General features: G+C 38.1%; 2 protein-coding genes across 5 annotated transcripts; one reads left to right on the top strand and one right to left on the bottom strand.

The window, feature by feature from the left end:
- Positions 1-534: 534 nt before the first annotated feature.
- Positions 535-16,819, bottom strand: rbm25a (RNA binding motif protein 25a). 4 transcript variants are annotated; one of them, XM_065296475.2, is made up of 19 exons: positions 15,280-16,819; positions 13,173-13,313; positions 12,747-12,859; positions 12,574-12,623; positions 12,061-12,231; positions 11,508-11,565; positions 11,151-11,308; positions 9,790-9,972; positions 9,194-9,277; positions 7,169-7,401; positions 6,720-6,831; positions 4,541-4,630; positions 4,200-4,273; positions 3,916-4,066; positions 3,467-3,842; positions 2,980-3,287; positions 2,808-2,906; positions 2,679-2,725; positions 535-1,474 (listed from the first exon to the last, which is right to left on the bottom strand). In XM_065296475.2, the coding sequence occupies exons 3-19, from the start codon at positions 12,838-12,840 to the stop codon at positions 1,381-1,383; spliced, it is 2,382 nt and encodes a 793-aa protein (XP_065152547.1). In that variant the 5' UTR covers positions 12,841-12,859; positions 13,173-13,313; positions 15,280-16,819; the 3' UTR covers positions 535-1,380. The 4 variants fall into 4 exon arrangements, with proteins under 4 accessions (XP_065152547.1, XP_065152544.1, XP_065152546.1 ...); XM_065296472.2 differs by having other exon boundaries at positions 537-1,474; positions 11,148-11,308; XM_065296474.2 differs by having other exon boundaries at positions 537-1,474; positions 11,148-11,308; positions 12,574-12,620.
- arg2 (arginase 2) lies at positions 14,563-21,695 on the top strand. Its single transcript, XM_065296476.2, has 8 exons — positions 14,563-14,996; positions 15,080-15,152; positions 17,807-17,981; positions 18,128-18,287; positions 18,393-18,487; positions 18,741-18,845; positions 20,362-20,498; positions 20,787-21,695. Exons 1-8 carry the CDS (start codon positions 14,886-14,888, stop codon positions 20,972-20,974), a joined length of 1,044 nt encoding a protein of 347 aa, XP_065152548.1. The 5' UTR covers positions 14,563-14,885; the 3' UTR covers positions 20,975-21,695.
- Positions 21,696-23,356: the final 1,661 nt, after the last annotated feature.

Genomic DNA, 23,356 nt, shown 5'->3' with positions numbered 1-23,356 from the left:
GATGTTGTTTGTCTTACCTGCCTTAAACTCATCATCTCTCCTTTCTGCTTCCCTTTCCCTACTTCGCACAAAACATTTCTGATATCCATCTACAGGTGCAAATGGTGATCGAGTAAAAAAAAGATTATCGTTATTATTTTGAAACATACTGCGTTTCGTCATATTTTCATAAGCTAACTCAATCGCGTGGCCTCACCTGGACTATGCGGCTGCGCACGTGCACAGCTGAACACACAGACGCGCGCAGACATGGATTTGTACGTGTGCGCGTCAGCGACTGCGGAGTCGTTTTTACAAGGGTTTTTACACTTTGCATATAGATCCGTTTTGCCCCAATTATCTTTGTAAATGAAAACACTAGTTAACTGCTTAAATTTGAACTTGAAATTTACACTGGGGCACATGCCCCAGTAAATTTAAAGGCACAATCTAGTGACTTTGTTTATGCAACTGGCTCGTTTACAACCACTTGAACAGAAATGTCATGACATATAATTTATTTTATATAAAGTCTGGACAAGTTATTATTAATATATGACTAACAGATTAATAGGTCATTAAAAACTGTATTTAATATTATAAAATGTAACCTATTATTTGTATCTACCACGTACAAGCACATAAAGGATATTTCTAACACATATGTTCACTTTTTTTCTATTGGAACTTGTATTAAATCTCTAGCTAACCATATTTATCTAAACAGAAATGAAAGTTTAAGTGAGATAAGCAAAAATACCCTCTGGTTTAGAAAATCGAACATTTTAATTTTTAAAGTTAAAACAATCACAATGGAAACAGATCTGCAACTTGTCTGGTATGTGCAAAATACACTGCATTCAAAAGCCTCCCATATCTTCATTTGTATGTATGGCTTCATTCAGCCTGTTTATAGGGGCTAAGAAGGGTTTCATCCTCATTTAAACAGTGTTTCTCATAAATACAACCCTCAAGAATGTCATCCGATTCTGTTAATTAAACCAAGAAGCCAAGAGTCCAGATTAAACTTTGTAACACAAAAGAGAATTCAATAAAATCTTAATTAAAATAAAAACTTCCTATTCAACGAATCAAATGAAAAAGAGCCAGCCAAAATAAACAGTCCATTTAAACATAAAAGCAGCCTTTAACTTTTACAATTTTGGCAATGCTGTCGGACAACACATGCAGACACACGCAAACCAGTTTCTCCCACACACACACACACACACACACAAGAGAATAGGAAGAGCGGAAGTGCAGCAGTCTGTATAACTGTGGTGTTCATCCACCGTACTTTAATTTAAAGGCATTAAAGCAGGAGAGAGAGAGAGAGAGCAGTCAGGTCACTTAAAACTCTCCTGCTTCTTTCTAACCCTCTCAGTTCAGCAGATCTTGGTGTTATTTCACCAGGCCGCTTTTCTTCGCCTCCGTTTCATAGATGAGAAGTCTCCACATTTTTACTATAAACACTTCTGCCTCTTCATCCAACACCTGAAAGAAAAACATACCTGATTATTGTAAGTGAAATAAAATAAATAAAATAAAAAACATAGAAAACAGTTCCCCCTAAACTCCTGGAAATGTTTTACCATAGTCCCAGATTAAAATGGATATTACTGTGTTTGACCAACTTTCACCTTCAGAACTGCCTTAATTCTACGTGACATTGATTCAACAAGGTGCTGAAAGCATTCTTTAGAAATGTTGGCCCATATTGATAGGATAGTTGATGGAGATTTGTGGGATGCACATCCAGGGCATGAAGCTCCCGTTCCACCACATCCCAAAGATGCTCTATTGGGTTGAGATCTGGTGACTGTGGGGGCCATTTTAGTACAGTGAACTCATTGTCATGTTCAAGAAACCAAACTGAAATGATTTGACCTTGTGACATGGTGGGTTATCCTGCTGGAAGTAGCCATCAGAGGATGAGTACATGGTGGTCATAAAGGGATGGACATGGTCAGAAACAATGCTCAGGTAGGCTGTGGCATTTAAACGATCCCCAATTGGCACTAAGGGGCCTAAAGTGTGCCAAGAAAATACACCCCACATCATTACACCACCACCAGCAGCCTGCACAGTGGTAACAAGGCATGATGGATCCATGTTCTCATTCTGTTTATGCCAAAATCGGACTCTACCATCTGAATGTCTCTACAGAAATCGAGACTAATCAGACCAGGCAACATTTTTCCAGTCTTCAACTGTCCAATTTTGGTGAGCTTGTGCAAATTGTAGAGACTTTATCCTATTTGTAGTGGAGATGAGTGGTACCCGGTGGGGTCTTCTGCTGTTGTAGCCCATCCGCCTCAAGGTTGTGCGTGTTGTGGCTTCACAAATGCTTTGCTGCATACCTCGGTTGTAACGAGTGGTTATATCAGTCAAAGTTGCTTTTTGGGGGGGATATACATTTTTGTGAATTATGGCATTGGATATATATATCTTAAATGAAATTGAGAGCAGAATGTGTACTTTCAGTAATTTTTATAAATTATTGATAATACAAAAAAGCAAACTAAACTTAGTTTTAAGACATTTAAGGAAAACGGCTTGTATTTAGGTTTATAATATAACCTTGACATGTTTTTGACTTGTTTCATGACATTTGCCCAATAACTAAAGCATAAATGTGTTCATACTCAGAATAAAGTATGTGTGTAAATATCAAGATATTTTTAAAAGTGCTACTTTCCATGGCAACATCATCCAGAATGCCCTCTGGTGTGCTGTGAGCCATGACCTGCAAAAGAGAGAACACAAATTAACACGGGAAAAAACCCTGAAAATTACAAACCTATCGAGATATTGACACCAACACACACCTTTGAACACACAAAGTCAACAAGCGTGGCTTCTTCCTCTCCAATGTACTCTATGATTTTTTTATTGATCCATGGACGGATCCTTCTGTCCATTAAAGTCTGTGTGTAAAAAAAAAGAGTCATCAATATTTCCAAGGGCTTTACATTCATCAACATCATAGTCATTTCTTACCATATCCACCATGGTCCAATCCAGTGGATAGTTAAACAGCTCTTGTTTGACTGTGGGGATTTTTTCAATCAAGCTCCTGACATGTTTTCGTTTCTCTTCTGTGTTAACGCCAGGCCGTGACCCCGTGCCCTCCGTCCCATCTAGGCCCAGGCCTCCCCTTTCATCCTCACTGTAATCCAAGGGTACCAGCTTTCTCTTTTTTGGTGCCTCCTCCACCTCCTCGTCATCATCAAACTTATTAAAGACACTGTCCACTGCAAGAGCTTTTCGTCTTCCTGTCTGTGGCATTTTTGGACTACCTACAGCACCTAACAGAGAGCAGTTTCATGTCGAAGAGGAAGAAAAATCACAGTTAAGACCACAGTTTGTGCATTATTTGTAGGTAACAAATACAGACTTCATCTAGTTTCATATCTATATACTCAAAAAGTTGGCTCAAATGTTCAACGTTTAAAAAAAGGGGGGGAGAAATAAATAAAACACATACCTAGTTTGAGACTAAGGCCTATTTTAGGCCTGTGCTCCTCTGTGGGTGCCGCCACAAGCAAAGAGTTCTCATGTAAAGGAATGATAGCCCTGGGCGATTCGCTGCCAGGTGAGAGGGGTGTGGCATTGCCACTAGCAGAAGAGATGGAGGTTGCCGTGGTAACAGGCCTGAGTGTGGGCTTCAAGCATGGCTTTGCTTCTCTGTCATCATCGTCATCCTCATCTTCCTCTCGGTCTGTGATGTTATTATCAGAGGAGCACGCATCCGGTTCTGCAGCTTCTTTTCTTTGATGCTCCTCACAGGAGACCTCCAGTACCTTCTCATTCTGTTCCTGCTTTAGAGAATGCTGACGTTCCCTTAATGCCTCCTGCTCTATCTTTAAAGCAAGAAACAATGAATGAATATATAAGTATACACAAACACACACAAACAAACACACAGACACACACCCTTTGAAGTTCAGCATCAGGGTCTGGATGTCCCTCTGCTAGAAGTCTCTGCCTGATCTCCTCCAGCTCATCTTTTTCTCTCTTTCTGTCTCTCTCATCCAATTCTACCTCTTTCTCTCGGTCCCTCAACCGCTTCTGTAATGCACTACCCCTGAGAAACAGAGAGAAAAAATAAAAGAGGATGGAGATTTGACCGTATATTATTCATTTGTAAGAAGTGAACAGATTTGCAGAATTCATCAGTATAACCAAATGAACCTGACAGTATTTGTATGGGTTTTTACCTGTAGTATTTTGGATCATCTCGGTCATCATCATAGTCCTCCAGGAATTCTTTCAGACGCTTGGCTTCTTTTGTCTGCAAGATCGCAAATAATAAATCGCACCTGCTAATAGTGTCATTTATTTGCATGTGCTGTCTGCATTGGTTTTGCACCAAATTTCCTTAAAGCGTCTACATCAGATAACTGAAATATAGATTTGTAGGCTTGCTCTAAGTACTGGGTTGTGAATATTGCAATGACTTCAGTATGATTTTTATTAGCTCATTATAGGAATAGTTTATCCAAAAATTCTCTCATAAGTTACTTAAGTTATCTTCACCATCTAATCAATAGTACTGTACCATCTCTCTGTGTTTGTCCTCTTCTCTCTCCGCTTCTTTACTGTAATCTCTTGATTTTTTTCTCTCTCTGATCTCCCAGTTCTTTAAGCACTGTGAAAGACAAAATGTTCAATATTTTACAGTTCAGTGTGTGCTGTTTTTTAAAATGAAGGCAGATGATCTAAAAGCAGCTGCCGAGATTGAAGCAGTGATCCGGAAGGCCACAGGCTTTCTCTTAGCAGCTTTGGCAAAAAACAAATAAAATTTAGAGTTCTTTAAAGTGGCCATATACTACACTATAAAAAAAGTGTTGGGTTGTTTTGTTTTGTGTTGGGTAAGTATTGGACAGAACCAACCGCTGGGTTATAAATAAACCTATGCATACAAAATGCATATTTTGAGTCAGGAACAATATGTTAAAAATGTTTTGTTTATTGAACAACATTTCAGTATTTTTTAAATTTTTTCACATTTCTGATATACCAGTTTAAAAAAAAAGGTCTTCTGGTACAAACAATCATTGTCAATCTGCCAGTTACAGTAAGTTTGAATGTGCTCCCTGTGTCATATGCTGATTGTTTGTTTATTTGATAGTGACATTTAAAATTATAATCCTGAAAATAGTTTGAAAGTGTAAAACAACTTTACCATAAAAGTAACATTTGAGAAGTATTAACGTAAGAACAATAATTTAATAAAAAAGCATAATAACAATAATAGACAACCTTAGGGGTTGTGTACACCAAAACTTTTACGCCCGCGGCCGGCGCATGTTTTCAATTGTTTCCAATGGAAGCTCTGCGTTTTTCAAATAAGCCAGCAGCTAGCGGGTTTTTTCCGCGCTGAAAACCGGCGCTCGGCGGTTTTTTCCGCGCTCTGCGCTGAGCGTCGAGAGTTGAAAGAGATTCAACTTGGGGAGAAAAGCTCCGCTCGTCAATGTCAGTTCTCACACGGCCGCCCAATCACAGTGGAGGAGGGGCGGGACATTACCACAGCAACCAACCGGCTCGCAGCTGAAGTATCACAGCTACCAAAACGCTCAGCTGAAGAAAGCTGTCACTCAGCTGAAAAACAGCTGGCATTCGGCGTCCTCAAGGCGTTTTCAGCCGCGTTTAAAAGTTTTGGTGTGCACAACCCCTTAGCTTGCATTTATTAAAACCATTAAAATGATTCGCTTATTAAAATTACTTAGTTAATGTTTTTGATCTCTAAACGGCTTTCAAAGCAGTTGCACCCTTTGACTTTCTGGTTGTACCACCTGACCTCTGCGATTTAACTGACTTCTACATGGATGCTGGTACTGTACAGCATAAGCCTTTGCCTTAACTTCTTAATAAAAGGCCCATAATTCAGTTGTACTAAATTGACATTTGAGAGAATATTCAAATTGTTGGACAAAAGTTTTTTCAATTTGTAATAATTTAAAGCGTCATGAAACCCGTCAGTTTCAGCTCCAGTCTACCTCACTGTCATTTTGAAAAAAGCTACTTAAATGGGTATGGACGCTGCGAGAAGGGCGATGAGTGGGCGGGGCAACTGATATAAGATTTACTAAGAATAGCAGTATTACAGAAATAATTCAACGAATATAATATTTAATTTAAACAAAGGTCAAGTAAAACTGTTATAATTGAAATAATAGCGTGTTGAAGACAATAAAAAGTCCTCAGGAAATGGTACCTCAGAACAGATCAAAGTCCACCTGCCTACTGCAGCTTTCCCGAGCAAATTCAGGGGATGGTGAGTCTAGTCTTGACAGAATCGCGGGGAAAATCATCCAACGTATTTACAGAGTGTGTGTAATGGCGCAGTCACATTTACTTTATTATACAGAACCGTATCCATATGCGATTATCCTGAGCCCCAGACACCCCTGCCCCGGCTGACCTGGCCGCAAGGATCACATGCATGCGCGCACACACAGAAAAGCAAAACCTCTCCGCATTGGATAAGAACACGCAGCTTATAAATATTAATGAGACACTGACAGTAATGAGGTACTACAGTAATTTGCCAAGTCACAGCCCATGACGTTTACACGATATGGAGTTTAAACCCGTATCAAGTTATTTTTATAGTACATACTGCCCCGGACACAAAAATGCATGCCATGTTATTGACCCCTAGATTTAAACTTATCAGAGTGGGCTGAGCAATAAATAGTCACAGACATATAAAGGTGCATGTAAAGATTAAAAACCTCCTGATAGGCTGCTTCTTTATCACGTAGCTTTCTCTCCAGCTTGCGGCGTTCGTATGCTTCCTCCTCATCCTCTTCTCGCTCTTTTTTCTTCTCTTCTCGACTTCTCTCCCTTCAAAACAAAAATGCGCCCACACACAACATTCATTGTGCACATTAGAAACATGCAATTACACTGCTTACAAAAGATAAACAACACCTTTAAGAGTTTCTAGATTCTAGAATGTTCTAAACACGAGTTTAGTACACACTTTTCTTTAATAGTCAATAGCTTTTTAGTTTTAGTTTTCTAGGCTGCAAAATTCAAGAAGAAATATTCTTATAATCTTTAAATAGTTTTTAATTGCATATATCAAGTTCATCTAAATTTTACAGATTGTTACAGAAATGTTACAACTTTTTTTATTACATGGCATCTTTAAAAACAACATCAATTAGGTCAAGAGCACCTTGATATGCTTCTGTCTTTACTGTGATCACGACTTTTCTCTCTCTCTTTCTCCTTCGTTCTCTCACGGTCTCGCTCTCTGTCTCTCTCCTTCTCTCTTTCCTTCTGCCTCTCTTTCTCACGTTCCTCTCTATCCCGATCGCGCCGTTCTTTCTCTCGTTCTCTCTCTTTGTCTCGTTCTTTCCTCTCTTTCTCGGTCTGCAGTCGTTCTCTCTCCTTCTCCTCCTCTAGTTTCTGCAGGGTTCCAATGGGGAGAAAGAGAGAATAGAAAGATTAGTTCGCAAAAGCGCGAGAAAACACATTTAGAACAAGGCCAAAGTTCAAGAATCTCCCTGGAAACAGAGTTAAAATAATGACGCCAGTGTCTCAGTTTGATGAAATCCTATAATATTAAGAAACAGTATTATAGAGACTGGAAAAAGACTGCTTGCAATTCCAGGGTTGTTTTCGCATAACTCACACAAAAATCATTTTATTTTGTAGAGACACGTCAACAAACTGTAATACATAGCATTTCATACAAATTCATTGACTTTGGTAAAATGAATGAAACAGAGAGGCGGAGTCTCACCCATGTGCTGTCTTCTGTTTCTCATCAGGCCCCAGCAGACTTAACAAATATAAACAAATAGCAAAACACACAGACGCTGACCGTTCAGAAACAGAGATGCTACAGAACAAACTGAAAGTTACAAATGCACAAATAAGCCATCTGCTTTACTAAATGACTGCAGTGTTTCTCAGCTCTGAAGGGTGAACATTGGAAAGACAAAACAACATGCAATGAGAAACAGAAAAATAGAAATGGAGAAAAATATTGTATGGAGGCAAATGAAAAATAAATGGTAGAGTATTTTTGGTGAACTTACCTCTGAATAATCACCAACTATAGATTTGCACAGTTCTTTTTGTTTATATTTTAGCGTTAATTTAACAGGGTCATGGTATTCAATTATTTTTGTGACCTGGGAACAGCTTAAATTAAAAATTAAATAAACAGAAAGCAGTTTTAACCTATCAATATGTATCAGTACCACACAGAAACACAGAGAGACAAAGGGAAAGAGAAGTAATAAAAATATCTTACCTGAAAATCTTCAGTACTTCATGTGCTGTGAAAGGGCGCCCCCTTCAGACTGCAGTGAAAAGTACTGCAGTGGTTATTCAGTACTGCATTTTTCGACATGATGGAGGACTCACAAAAGTTCACTCGTTGCAAGGTTTCAAATGTTCACATATGTGGCATAGTAAACCTGAACTGAACTCATTCTTAATATTACAATTTCCTTATTTCGGTCTATTGAGGTCAATACATTCAAGTGAATTTTAGTAGACTATTTTTATACAATATATTTGCATTTTCAGTGATTTGTTATTTATCTGTGGCCCAGAGACAGTTGCATCTTTGCAAGTCCTCCAGAAGGGGGCGCCCAAGATATGTAGAATAATAAAAGAGGCTCAACTTACATCTCTATTCCAGCATCTCTATTTCCAAATCTCTTGTGATTCATCTCGCTTTAGTCACCATATGACTTCTACCGTAATGGTGGGGTTTAATGAATAGATTAGCTTTAGAGGGAGGTTTACAGTTTGTTCATGCACTTTTTGTGTGGTAAATTTAAACTGAAGTGATTTGTTGATTCAACTACAACTAACTACTTTTTCTACAATCATGTTTTTTTTTGCATGACATGTCAACGTTTCTATTGTTGAATTTTATGCTGAGCCAGCCAGAAGGAAAAGCAGTAGAGGCAATATATGTTTCTTGGTTAAGAAAAATAAAGCAAGTGAACTCTAGGATTCACCATGGAAATCTGCACCAATTGGTCAAAAAAAAATTGTGTGTTTACAATTTTTAAATCCATGGTACATCCACGGATCAAATGTATTTGTGTGAATCCTATAATCTAATAAGGTGCTTAAAAAGTCTTAATTACATTAATGTGGATTTAGAGAACACTAGATATGACTGATCTCAGTCCACAGGCGGAGAGAGAGAGAAAGGAGGAGAAAAGTACTGCATTACCTTTTGTGTGTCTCTGAATTTGCTAATCTCCCTGGAAATCAGGTCCCGCTTGTCCTCTTCCAATCCCATTGCATTTATATCATCCTGGGGTAAAAAGAGAAAAAAAATAATAATTTCATCCCAGCTGACAAAATCAACCTTAAAACACATAATAGCAAAGACATGAGATGGTTCAGTAACTATTAGAGCATCTTGGTTGTGGACGGATTCTGCCAACATATTCGCATTTCTAAATGGCCTGAAGCCGGGATTAAGCAGATTGGAAGTGAAAGTATTTGATTATCATATAATACGTGCAGAGTGCATGCGGTCAGTATCATTATCTAATTTTTGACAGAGTTGGCCGGTTTTGGGTTTTACATCTGAACTATTTATGTGGTTTTGGAGCTGCAAGATATTAAAAGAATAAAATGACAGCATTTTATTTGTTTGTGTTTTACTGAAAAAAATGAAGTTATACATATCTGGTATGACATGAGGGTGAATAAATTAGAGAATTTTCACTTAAGTGTAAACTCCAGATTATTACACATAGTAATGAGAAAGATGTCAAGATGGAAAGGGGTGTCAGTACAGTTACCATTGTACCAAAATACCTCCTTCTTATCTTTACGTTTCTTGCGTTGATGGCCTTCAGCATCCTGTGAGGAAGCAGTGAGCTCTCCGGAGTACTCCCGCATCAGGCCATCTATAGTAACCTTAACTATCTGATCACGCCGTTTTGTCTCCTCATCCAGAACCTCATCTTCCTCCTGAGCCTCTTCAGCAGTTTGAGGGGCCTGTATGAAAGATATGTTTTGTATTACATGTAATATTTATCCGTTAACCAACACAACCTAAGCTACACAAGTAGCTAATTCTATCACTGATATTAAACATTAAATACATAGAGCCCATATCATACACCTGGCGCAATGCACAACGCAAGTGTTTTTTGCTAGTTTCAGACCGACGCAGTTATCATTTTCACATCCAGCGTCGTGTTGTTTAAATAGCAAATGCATTTGCACCTATATGTGAGCCAAAGGCCGTGCTGGTCTGAAAATGAGGTGTGTGCGGTACAATGCGCCTGAACAAGTATAAAGTCAATGGCGCAATATTATTTTTGTTATTTAAAGGGCGCGTTAGTAATATGCACCTATAAACAGGACGACACATTTTTACGCTTATTACACACATTTTTGGGTTTTTTTTGCTTTTAAAAAGTGCCAATATATATTGCATTTATTTGGATTTTTTAAAATGTTAACCCACAGATTTTATGTGTGATTACTTTGTTCCCCTGGATATGGTGAGATGAGAACCATTTTTAAGTAATGCTTTTTTAAAACACACACAGCGTTGTTCCAGTGAACTCTCCATACGTTTGTAAATTCTTTATTGTTACAAATAAAGTATTTTTACTTATGCAAACCTTTTTTAGCATATTTATAAAGTATTCTTATGGAAACCTTTTTGAGATTACAGTGATCATGCATCATACTTTATCAGCTTATTTTACTTAATACTCCATGACAGAAATAATGACTTTTAAGAGAATTAAAGTCTTAAATACACAAATAACCATTATAATAATTAAAACACAATGCCATTTTTAACATCAATCTTAAACTGGTGGTCTTCTTCCTGCTTACAGTTTTTCAGGCTACAAACTTAGCCATGTAAATTGGGAATCGGCTTGACACAGGCACAGATAGCTTTTAAAGGGGATGGGAGATGAGAATCTTATTGGTTTATTGCACATTATGTTTAAAACACACCAATTACTTATTACGAGAATAGGAACAACCCTTTTAGACTGTGTGCCAGGCACATAGACCATTTTTCCCGTCGTTAAACTAGCAAACGTGGATTCTGATATGCCTTAAGCGCACTTGCGCCGTTCAAATAAACACACATACATGTAAAATGATATAAATGTAAAGAATGTATTGTGTGTGTGAGGCCAGCTTACTCCATTTGCTTTCTTCTGAGTAGCCTTCCAGGTTTCCAGCTGAGCTTTGGTCTTTGCATCCACCTTTACAAGTAGCTTCTTATCACCCACTTGCATCTCATGAAGCAGTCGGAGGGCTCTCAGCGTGGACTCTGGCTCTTTGTACTCACAAAAACCAAATGCTACACACACAAAAAATAACATTCATACCATACAATATTGGCAGATAATGTACATTTAAAAAACTATGATGTAAAGTTCTTTTTAAACATACTTGCTTGTTACCTAGAGTTATGTTACCAAAAAAAGGTTAGGAAATGGGGGTGGACGATGGAAGATTGACAGGTCATAGTCTACACCGAAAATTAATATACAATTTACCTTGCAGCTTTCCAGAAGCCCCCTGGACTCTTTTCCAGCTGAGGACCAAACCACATTTCTGCAGAAAAGTAGAAAAAGAAAGAGCAAACCCTCACTGTGACAGGCTAACTAAAGAAACCTTGTCAGATTAACTTACAGCTTACTTATAATTGTCTATTAACATTAGGTTTTACATACTGTAACTTCATTAAACACACCACCTTCTAATACTTTACAGCAGTGGTTCCCAACCCCTCCCAAATTACATATATGACAGTCTGAGCCCCCAAACCCTATACATGTATCTCTCCGTTTGATTTTGCCATTACGCTGACAAGCATGTTGAGATTGGGCAAAATTGAAATAATTATTTTACAAAAGAATATTTAACTACCTTATACCGGCTTTGTTAGCATATATGATTAAAATATTTTTCTAAAATGATTAGCGGAACATTTTGAACATCTTAATTTGATCCACATCCGATCCAGCGCCCCCTGTAAACTCTGGCACCCCCTAAGGGGGGGCCCGGAGCCCAGGTTTGGAACCACTGCTCTACAGCAGTCACACTTACCGCCAGTAACTGTCGAACAAGCATATCAGAGGCCTTTTCTGAGATATTCCCCACAAACACTGTGGTGGTCGGTCCGGTACCATCCTCTGTTTCCGTTGTACGAGTGGGTAAAGCTTTCTTAATCTGCCCTGTCAGTTTCTGAACCACTGGCACTGAAGTCTGTACAAAAACCTGTGGTGCATTTCAGCAACAAACAGTAGCACATTTTTAAACATATATATATATAATGTAGTGTAATGCAATGTAACCTGATCTTAATGCATCTAATTTGTGTGAAAACCTTGCTCGCACACAAAGGATAACATTATATCGTATGATAAGTGATTCTGGTCAATTCGTTTTTCCAGACTAAAATTACAATATTATTATATTTGACCCTGTTTGTAAAATCTAAGATAGGGTGTCATATATGTTTTTAAGAATTTTCAGGTCTTTCGAGACCATGGGAACCTGACTAACTTATTGCATTCCTGCTCCAAGGAAACTAAATGTTTTAGAGGTCTCTGTTCATACCGCAGGGGAGGGAGGCATCATTCCCATAGGCACTGGTATCATTGGACCTGCTGAGCAAAAACAAAAATATTTAAATCAATTAAACAAGTTTATCAAAAGATGTAACTGAATAATTATTTCAGATTTGTTAAGAGAGCAGTGAACTGACTCCATCTCTTATCTGTATGACATACCTGGAGGAAGGGTAGTGGGAAACCCTGCAAACTGTGTGGGGGAAATGCCAGGGGGTAACTGGGGTATCTGGTTCAGATGAGGTGGGAATGACATCTTGTGCTTATAAACTGATCTGTGAACATTTTAACAGTCAGTTCCACCAGAAAAGAATGCTTGTGAGTAATGATCTTCTTCATCCATAATGAAACAATGTTCAGAGGAAAAATAAACATTGCAGGAAACATTGTATTAACCTTCTTCTGTATAAATTGATTTGCATTACTTCTGTCCAACATAATGTGGTGAAGGCAAACTGTACTAAAACCAACAATCGCTGTAACTACATACACAGTATAAGAGAAAAATCAATTACTGCACTCCTATAAAGACAACTTGACAAACATTTCTGCTTTATAGTTACACAATTACTGATGATTCAGACTCACCAATTTCGTTTTAGCATCAACGTTGCGGCCGGGTCCATGTACCCGTAGCAGGTCTGTGTATATATAATCCCACGTAACGTTACAGTAAGGTACTTAACGTTTCTAAATTTGGTCAGGCGTACCTCCGATAATAAATTGTACCTATGGACAAACCACAGAAATAAAACAAACAGGTTTAGAATGTCTCGTGAATTAGCGGTTACACGGTGGGCGTGACTAACTGGCCCATTCTTTATCTGATTGGTCAGTTTCTGTGGGTCAAAAGAAAAATTCACTTATTTTAACTCTATGTTGTACATTTTGTAATTCTAGCGATTGTTTAATTCTTTATATCATCGATATTTGTGGTGCGCGTGTTTGTTTAGGTACGAAACAATTTATTCGTTAACCGTTTAACTTAAACGTGTATGTGTTCTGAGCACAGACTGTAAAAAATAGGTTATGAGCTACCAAGCGCCCCCTTGAGAAAGTATGGAACGTGTGCCATAATAAAAGTCATTTAGCTAATAACATTTGCCGCCCAATGAGAAAAACACGTGTCCCGGAACTACTCTGATATATAACGTTACAACGATGCTACAGCGCCACATACTGACCTTAATGTATGCAGGAATAGTAACCTATTTCAAAGAAGCAATAATTTTCCCAAACCATTACTAATGCAGTTTTATATAAACACAAAATATACCACATGATTTTGAAGAGATCAACAAATTAACCTCACAAAACGCCAGAGGGAGCCAAAGTGCCAAGAATATAAACTTGGTAACCAGTAACTGTTATAATATTATGCTTCAAAATTAAAGTAGCCTGCAAAAAAATAACTAAATAACTAAATAAAGTTTGCTTTGCCTGATTTTGTATTTTCAGTTGTATTTTCATTTATGGATTTATGTAAGTTGGTTGTTCTCGTATATGTCTTTATATTTGTAGGATTTCAGAATTTAAAATAAAAAAATAAGAAATAACCTTTTTGAAAAATGTTTTGATGGCACACGCCATGTAATACCAATCCATGTGGAAACCTTAATAAAAGAGTTCTAGAAATAAACACTGAAAGTAGGTCAAAATTTTCTGTTGTCAACAACTTAACGTCTCCCTCGTCATGCCTATTTGTATTCCAGGCATTTCTATATGACATAGATCTTCTGCCATAAAGTCATGGTATGGATACAGGATCTGTTTTTCACTAAGCAAGATTAACTTGGCACGCTAAAAACACTCAGATGACAGTGCACAGATGGAAATTTCCAACACTGAAGGCAGGCACACCATCTAATTCCACTCTCTTTCACCTAAGCCACGCCCCTCAAAACAAACCCACGCTGTGAGAGCATTCGATTTGCTGGAGGAAAGGTGTGTCATTGGGTCTGACGCAGGATGGGCGCTCCATGAATAGAAAAACGTGGTTCGCGCCGCTGTGAGCGGAAACAATCACTTTTATAACCAAGGCTCGCAACAAACAATTGGATGGTGGAGAGCTGTTAGATTTGGGGGGCGTTTTTGAGCCTTCACACAAAGCGTTTAGCCGAGCTTAATCTTCCGCTATTCACCGCCTCATGAATATGAATTGAAAGTGAAAGACTTAAAGAAAACGGCGTTAAGATTCAATACTCACTTGAGAGGACGAGCGAAACCAGCGACACTATTGTTTCAAGTCAAGCCTTGTATCTATTTTTTTGTATCATTGTCTAACTTTTCGGTTAAATCATCATGGCATTGAGAGTGCCACTGTCCAGGTTATTGAGATCTACCCTAAGTTCCTGTCAGCAGAACCGATCGCATTCTGTTGCGATTTTGGGAGCTCCTTTTTCCAAAGGACAGGTAAGAACGGATCTGATTAAAGTTAACACTTTTAAAAGGCGTTAAAGTTGTATAACATTGTGATGTGATTCTATATGATTCAGAAAAGGAGAGGGGTGGAGCATGGACCCAAAGCCATCCGGGATGCTGGTTTGGTGGAAAGACTTTCTAATCTTGGTAAGTACATTATTTTTTATTTTTTGTACACTTTTGTATTCATTGTATTCCTTCTTGCCTGTAACATTAGCAATTAGCCTTCGGCAAGCTTTTAATAACATTTGAAATGATAAAGGAAGTAGCCTACTTGATTAGCTGTTACATCATCCTGCGGTCCCACAGACTGACCCGCGGCTACCAAAATGCGATGGATTTCACAGCTCACATTTTGTTTCACTGAGAGAGAGAGATAACATCTTTCTTTCGGTGTTTAAATGAAAATGTTCGCATAAATGAAAGAATTTAGATGTGTGTGTGTGTGTGTGTGTACCCAGAACGGCAGATTTACAGTAGCCTATCTGCGTGCGTCACTGCAGTTCATGGCTGCGCTGAGATGGCATCGCATCATACAAAAGTCTGGGGCTGGTTCAGTCTGGATTTTGTTGGATATTTAGTAGGGTAGCTAAATGGTGGCCTAGTTACAGATTCAGCTACAGACTCCTGTAAAATTGTGGCTTTTAGCACAGTTCCAGAATGTGATGTGGACAGACGTTTCTTGGGTCGTCTGTGGTCAGGAATGGATGAGGTCATGGATTTCTTTTGCGGTTAATTAACCGCTGTCACTGGTTGCGCTACAAATACTTATTGTAAAATTTCAGTCGTGTTACCAATTCCCATTTTTGTTTTATTGTCCCCTTTCTAATTATATACGTAAAGCACTTTGTATGAAAAGAAGAACGTTCTCCTCGTCTATTGGCTGAGTTTTTCCTCTCTCTCTGTCTCTCTCATTCGCATCACTTGTGCGCTCACGCGAGCGGGAGAGAGGCCGAAGTACGGTGTAAAGATGTTTAAAATAAAAATTAATGGGGTAGATGTAAATAGTTTTTTATATTTTTTGACGGGCAACACTTATGATTATCAGCTACTGTTTAAAACATTCTGTAAATGACTGGAAAGTTTCGTTTGAGCAAACTTTGGATGCAATCAACGTCTGGGGCAGTTGGCTTCAGATTACTTTCCATCTTTAATATTCGTGGCTAAAATTACACGTTTCTATAATTAATTACTAGTTATAAACTAAATAATTAATGTAACTTCATTGTTTTATTTCTCTTCCTGAGAAAAAAATCGATGGGCTTGAAATCAAACTGCAATTAAAATACATTAGCCTACAGCTCAATTGGAGGAGTTTTGTACTTTAGCCTGGATATTACAGGTAGTGTCACTTATAATAATTTAAAAATATGTATCTTAAATGTACTGGAAGTCGCCTTGGGGGGAAAGCGTCTGCCAAATGCATTAATTAAAATGTAAATATATCATGTCACAGATCGTGTTAAAAGAAATTCCTCTTTAATGTCTTTGCTTATGTCACGAGATTCCTAAAGGAGGAATGTGCAAGTCACTCCATAGTGTCTCGTCTGCTGTCAGCTGTTTTTCATATAAACAGTGTACAGAGCCGTTACGTAATCCCACAAACTGCATGTAATGCGATCGTCCTGCTATCTTAAGCCTGAGATTTTTCCGTCGGCGCATATGAAGGAGTGGCAATCTTTCGAGAGCGCATCGGACGATCTCGCTTCACTTTAGTTGTGGAGGATTTACTCATATTTTCGCTGAAAAGAGGATGCTGTATATATTTTGTCCTTTGGCTCAGCTATTTTAGCCCTCTTAATGTTGCATAAACGGTAGGACATGTGAATGCCTGTGAGGAATAATCAAAGCATAGCCAAAAATACATGCAGCATGTTATTTCAATGTTATATGCACACTTTTTTAACGATTTAGGGGTGTAACCATGTTTTCATGAAATTCACGTACTGTCATTTGCCTTTGCTAACTTAGTGATGCAACGTCTGGTTGTTTTGCATCAAGCTTGGCACGTGCTTAGTGCTGTGAAAATAACCCTTAGCACCCTATATGGCAGGAATTCTTGGCCAAACTATATCAGCACTTATCCAATGCAACAAATATAGATGTCTTGCAACCGTTCGCAACTTTTGGTTGTAAATATCAAATGCATGTGATAAAACATTTGAAAAATGAGAAGATATGGCCTTTTACTTTTGAGGCACTTCAGGGTTTGATGCTCCTTGCTCACCGAAAAGACTTGGTGCTGAAAATGGTGTCAATACCAAACTAAGTTTTGATAAAGCTATTACATAACGTATGGCAAGATATAATTGGCCTATCTGTCATGCAGAAATGTAAGTATTTTATGGATACATGTTTTGAAAGCCTAAATATGGCTGTAGTTTTCAATCTATTCCTGTTAGGAGGTCACTGAATGGTACAGGAGACTATCATTGATAGCTTTAGGATCTCACAGGTAATTTAACACTGTCAGTGGAGCTGTTCTGGTTCTGTCGAGCTGGGCCCCATCACCTGTTTAAATCTTCATCAGTGTCTGGCTATTGGAGTTTACATAAGATCCTTTATATGTCTACTACATGGCTTGGTCAGCTCCATAATAAGATTGAGTGACACAAACAGATTCTGCAAAAACAACTTGTACTGCACTTTTCACTAACTTTTATTTCTTAAATCAGCATCGTCTACCTAATAAAACATTTTTTTTTTTTTTTAAGTTTAAAAGTATAAAATATATTTGTATGAAAATAGTTGCTTTACAAATATGACTTGTTTATTTATTTAACTTTGCTGTATTGTTGTAGATTACCCTGTGCATGATTTTGGAGACCTGAACTTCCAGCACCTGGAAAAGGATGAGCCCTTTATGCGCGTCCCAAACCCACGGACAGTCGGGCGAGCCAGTAAGCTTCTGTCAGGAGGTGTGAGCAGTGCTGTGGGTGCAGGACACACCTGCGTCATGCTTGGTGGAGACCACAGGTACATACAGTTTCATTATGGATAAAGTATTTGTTGTCCAATCCCTCAGTTGGGTTATAAATTACAATATTGTTCATAAACTACTAGTATATGATAAAAAACTTTATGAAATAAACAATGTATTTGTGAAACATTCATTCCTACAGCTTAGCGATTGGTTCAGTGGAAGGCCACGCCCAGCAGTGTCCTGATCTGTGTCTGATCTGGGTTGATGCTCATGCAGATGTCAACACACCTCTGACTTCACCTTCTGGAAACCTTCACGGCCAGTCTGTTGCATTCTTACTTAAAGAGCTGCAAGACAAGGTGAATAGATGTCATTCATAAAATCACTTATTCAATGTAAACAACTCTGACTTTAATCCCTTGGTTTGTTCCCCCCGACACTGATAAAACTTTTTTTAATCTTAGATGCCAGAGGTTCCTGGATTTTCTTGGATGAAGCCTTTTCTGGCTGCCAGAGATCTGGTCTACATCGGACTCAGAGATGTTGATCCGGGCGAGCAGTAAGAACATCATGTTCTGTCCTTGTTTAAAATGCCGTCTAAAATGTTGACAGCTGTAGTCTATGGTCTGTTTATATCTATCTGAAATGACCTGTCAACTGGAAAATGGTTTCCTTTTGTGATGTCTAAATATAGTTTAGGGTGTAGCCAGTGAAACTACAATTGAAATGCATTTGATCTTACTGGTAAATCACCTTTACTCAGTTGTCAAGAAAATACAGACAGCATAATGATATGTCTTTCTCTTTCTCAGTATAATTCTGAAGACCCTTGGAATTCAGTACTTCTCCATGCGTGATATTGACAGAATGGGCATTCAAAGGGTAATGGAGGTCACGCTGGATCACCTTCTGTCAAGGTATGATGATATTGCCGAAACAGCCACATTATATAACAGACTCTGTAAATAGGGGTATAGTAATTTCTTTTCTAAAAGAAATCATGATACCTAATTATACCACAAGCAGGTCCTTCTGCCTTAACTTGACTAGCAAGTTTGATGTCACTTTAAACAGATGACAGGTGCTGAGAAATCATGACACCTAAAACCACAAGCAGGTCCATCTACCTAACCTTGACTAGGAGGTTTGATGTCACTTTAAACCATGGTCTCAAACTCCCAGCCAGCGGGCCATTTGTAGCCCTCCCTCCCTCCCCCTCTCTGCGACCCGCATCTGCTGTTAAAACTATTATATAATCCGGCGGGCAAACATTTTTTGTTTCATATTTGTTTGATTAATAATGTAAACGTTTAAGGGGCCGTTCACAACCATGTCTAAAACGTGTGTTAAACACAAGTCAAGGCTTTCTTCTTTGCAAAAAATTCGGGAGGTTGCGCATCTTATGCAGCTACGCAACCATGAGCCGCGCTGTTCGTGGCAGCAAGGATAACGGAATACATGATCAGATTTTAATTGCTCATCTGCACCTCACGTCAAACATATCATTGTCACAGCTTCATATAGGGAGGAGAGGTGGAGATTTAATGCAACACATATTGAACTACAATCTGGTGCCCACGTTAGGAAAAAAAAATATGAGGAGAAACGTGCAAAAGATAAAAGTATGAATGCAGCTGACTCATTTCAATAGAAAAATAGTATGAAGAACATCATTGTTGCTTGCTATGCAGTGAGACATAAAGCTATAGCCTAATATTAATTTGTACAGAGATGGAACATAATCAAGTCAAAAAATAAATACATCAAAAGATATATTATTTTTGGGTGTGGGTTAAAATGCAAATGAGCTGATCTCTGCAATAAATGGCAGTGCCATGGTTGGATAGCGCAGATTAACGGGCGGTATTATCCCCTTCTGAAATCACAAGGGGAGCCAGATTTCAATGACCTATTTTTTCACATGCTTGCAGAGAATGGTTTACCACAATTTTTCTAGCTTGACAGAAGCACCAGACACCCAATTATAGCACTTAAACTTGAAAAATTCAGATTTTCATGATATGTCCCCTTTAAGATTTTAAGTATGATTATGTTAAATAACAGATAAACAGCATATTTACAAAAATATTGTTGGCCCTCTGAAGAGATGTTAATCTCAGGAATGGCCCCAAGCCAGATTAAGTTTGAGACCCCTGCTTTAAACAGATGACAGGTGCTGAGAAATCATGAATCCTAATACTATAACCAGCTCAATTAACACGTCTCATCTGTTTAAAGTGACATTAAACTTGCTAGTCAAGTTAAGGTAGATGGAGCTGCTTGTGGTATTAGGTGTCATGATTTTTTCAAGAAAAGAAAACACTTAGCCCCCATTTACAAAGTTTTAAAGTACACCTGTCATCACAGGTGTGTGAATCTTTTTATAATCAGACAGCCAACATAATTTTTCACTGATTCTTAATTTTATTTTAGGAAGCAGAGGGCTGTTCACCTGAGCTTTGACATTGATGCGTTTGACCCAACTCTGGCTCCTGCTACTGGAACTCCTGTTAACGGTGGACTGACCTATAGAGAAGGCATTTACATCACAGAGGAGGTCCACAACACAGGTACATTTACACCCCTGCAAAATGCTGGGCTATTTTCAAACCAGCATTGGGTCAAAAAGGGAAAAACACAGTCCGTGGTGCTGTGCTGGGATATTTCGACCAAAAATGCTTGGTTGAAAATAACCCATCATTTATTAGTGTATATCATTCAAGTCTTTGAAATCTGTTTAGTTCATGTCACAATTTATTTATTGTGCCCTGAAGGCATGTAAACTGAGAAGTATTCACATAGAGTTTTAAGTTCATATTAATTCTAAAACCTAATTTCATAATATAACTTTGTTTAAGGTTTACTTTCTGTGATGGACCTGGTTGAAGTGAACCCCACACTAGGAGCAACACCCGAGGCAGTTGAAGCCACAGCTAGCCTAGCCGTTGACGTCATTGCATCCGCTCTCGGACAGACGCGCGAGGGAGCACATGTCGCCTTCCAGAAAATCCCAGAACCAAAACAGGACACTGAACTACGGCTGTAGTGCGCTGGCTAATCATTGAGGACAAAATAATATGAACCACTTTTGAGGACAAATGAACGACTTTGCATTCCAAAGCCTAAAATAACAAAACGAGAGGTTTGCAGAGACTATGCGCCAGACTAAAGCTTTAATTTCAAGGCTTCTGTAGTCTTGGTCAAAAACATTTTTCTCATTTGTAAAGTGTTAAGTACACGGGTGAAGTTTGTAATATTCTCCTGATTAGCCCAGGTAGGGTTATGCAGAGAGACCAGTCACAACCCCCCTGCTGATTTTATCTTGTCTAAAAAATAAATAGCAATGCCAAGATTCAATTTCAAGGCTGATGTGGGGGCTTGACTGTGGGTAAAATTTAGTAGCAGGCTTTGTGAATTTTACTAATTGAAACATTTTTTGCACTTTTGGACCAGTTCTGGTTTTTATTGTATTTGTATGTTTGCTTTGTTTTTCGTTGTAGTAGAAACGCTTTTAATGGATAATCTAATCCTATGAGTTGGTTCAGTTGAACTGAGTGATTTTTTTAACGGTGTGTTTAAAGTAAGTTATTAGAGTATGTATTTAAATCTTTCATAGAAAAATATGTAATAAATTTTTTGTACTCATTCAGATTTCAATCCATAACCACAAACAAGTGTTTTCTAGTAATAAAGTGAAGTTCAGTTTGTTGCATTTACTATTTCTGTGAAAAACAGAATAAATAATAAACTATTTTACTGGAGATAGATGGAATTGTGAGTTGCTATATTGCTGTGATTTGCTACCTTTTGATGACCTCCCAAGTACAAACTGTTTGAGAAGGTAATTATCTGGTTGATAAAAAATTATATTTTTTATGATATACTACCATCATTGTGATCAGTATTTGCATTTTATCCACTCATTTGCATTTAAAAGGACACACCCAAAACGGCACATTTTTGTTTTAACATGCTATAATAAATTATCTATATAGTATTTTGAGCTAAAACTTCACATGTGTACTCTGGGGACACCAAAGATTTATTTTACATCTTAAAAATTTTTTGTGACATGTCCCCTTTAACTATAAAGTAAATGACAATTGAAAAAAATGCTTGTTGAGGAAAAGAGAAACTGACCCTGGTAGCAACAGACTTTGAGGTGTATTTGCTCTGAAGTCGGCAGCTCTGGTGTGGATTCGCACCGCAGTCTATTGCTATCTAGGGAGGTAAATTAAGGTAAACAAACTATAAATCCTTTTCTATGAAACGAAGATTTGCTAAACAGTGTGAGTTTGGAATTGATTTAAACCAGCCCTACGAGTTCACCTGAAATGCACCATTACAACTTTTATCACATAGCCCTATGCTATGCCCTATGCTATGCCTTATCCTTCTGCACATGACTGCTGTGCCCTGAAATGAAACTGAATTCTGTTTTGGTCCAACACAAATAAAGATATCGCAAGACAGCTGATAAAATGTCACATCAAGGTGACCTGAGAATACAGGGCTTTGACATTTCTGCCATAGCAGGTGCTCCTACCACCTCATTCTCAGTGATGTTTATCCTATAAACGCCTACACCCTTATTTAAGGAGGTTAAACACACCCTTTTCTCATCCAACCAGGGCTTACGAAACAAGTGACGCTTGTGTTTACTGCTATCTCTCTATCTCTCTCTCACTTGGCCTGGGGTACCTGCAGTTCCATGAAAACAAACACACCCTCTTCAAAGAAAACCCCCTGAGCTGTTACGATTTAATTTTACAGGTTAAAGGGTATAATAGGTGATTCTCTACTAAAATATTTTTGGTTATGCTGGTTGTAGGTCTCATATCCTGATAGCAATGTCAAGTGATTTAAATGTATTATTATAAATATATGAAGAGTTCAGATGCAAAACCCTCAAAGTATGTCTAAATTTTTTCTTGTAAATAGGCATTTTTTATCAAGCTCTTATGTTTAGGTTCAGCAATTTCCCTTTCATGACAATGAAATGGTTATTAATGAGTAATTGAAAATCCTTATTTTCACAAATGTCAACAATTTTGACTGTCTTTCGCTGCAAAACCCTATAAGTTTATGCAAGTTTTTTTTGGCAAAAACTCCAAAAAATCGGTTGTAGTCAGGTCTGAATTTGGTCCACCGCACAGTCACCATCTTTCTCATACTGAGAGCAGTACTTATGCTAGTACAGCTTAAAATAACCTCCCTTACATAAACGTGACCCTCAGAGTCACAAAAGATTCCTGCACATTGTCATCAGGTCAGACACGAGTGAACATCCAAAAAAAAAAAAAAAAAAAAAAAGAGGAAGATGTTAGTTTTTTAGGGTCTTTTCTGTCTTATTATCAGAAGAACTGAAGAGCTCTTTTCCAAAACGCTATAAATCCATTTCAATAGTTTTCAGAAAATGTAAATTTTT

This window comes from Paramisgurnus dabryanus, chromosome 20 (genome assembly GCF_030506205.2).
Source record: "Paramisgurnus dabryanus chromosome 20, PD_genome_1.1, whole genome shotgun sequence".
Taxonomy (NCBI): Eukaryota; Metazoa; Chordata; class Actinopteri; order Cypriniformes; family Cobitidae; genus Paramisgurnus; species Paramisgurnus dabryanus.
Note: the sequence above shows the minus strand (reverse complement) of the source record. Positions and strands in the feature narration are given on the sequence as shown.

Coding starts and splice junctions, on each gene's coding strand:
- arg2 (XM_065296476.2), top strand. CDS start 14,886: ATGGCATTGAGAGTGCCACTGTCCAGGTTATTGAGATCTACCCTAAGT. Junction 18,846..20,361: donor CTGGATCACCTTCTGTCAAG/GTATGATGATAT, acceptor ATTTTATTTTAG/GAAGCAGAGGGCTGTTCACC. Junction 20,499..20,786: donor AGAGGAGGTCCACAACACAG/GTACATTTACAC, acceptor ACTTTGTTTAAG/GTTTACTTTCTGTGATGGAC.
- rbm25a (XM_065296472.2), bottom strand. CDS start 12,840: ATGTCATTCCCACCTCATCTGAACCAGATACCCCAGTTACCCCCTGGC. Junction 9,278..9,789: donor AACGTAAAGATAAGAAGGAG/GTATTTTGGTAC, acceptor TTTTTACCCCAG/GATGATATAAATGCAATGGG. Junction 7,402..9,193: donor AATTCAGAGACACACAAAAG/GTAATGCAGTAC, acceptor GGAACCCTGCAG/AAACTAGAGGAGGAGAAGGA.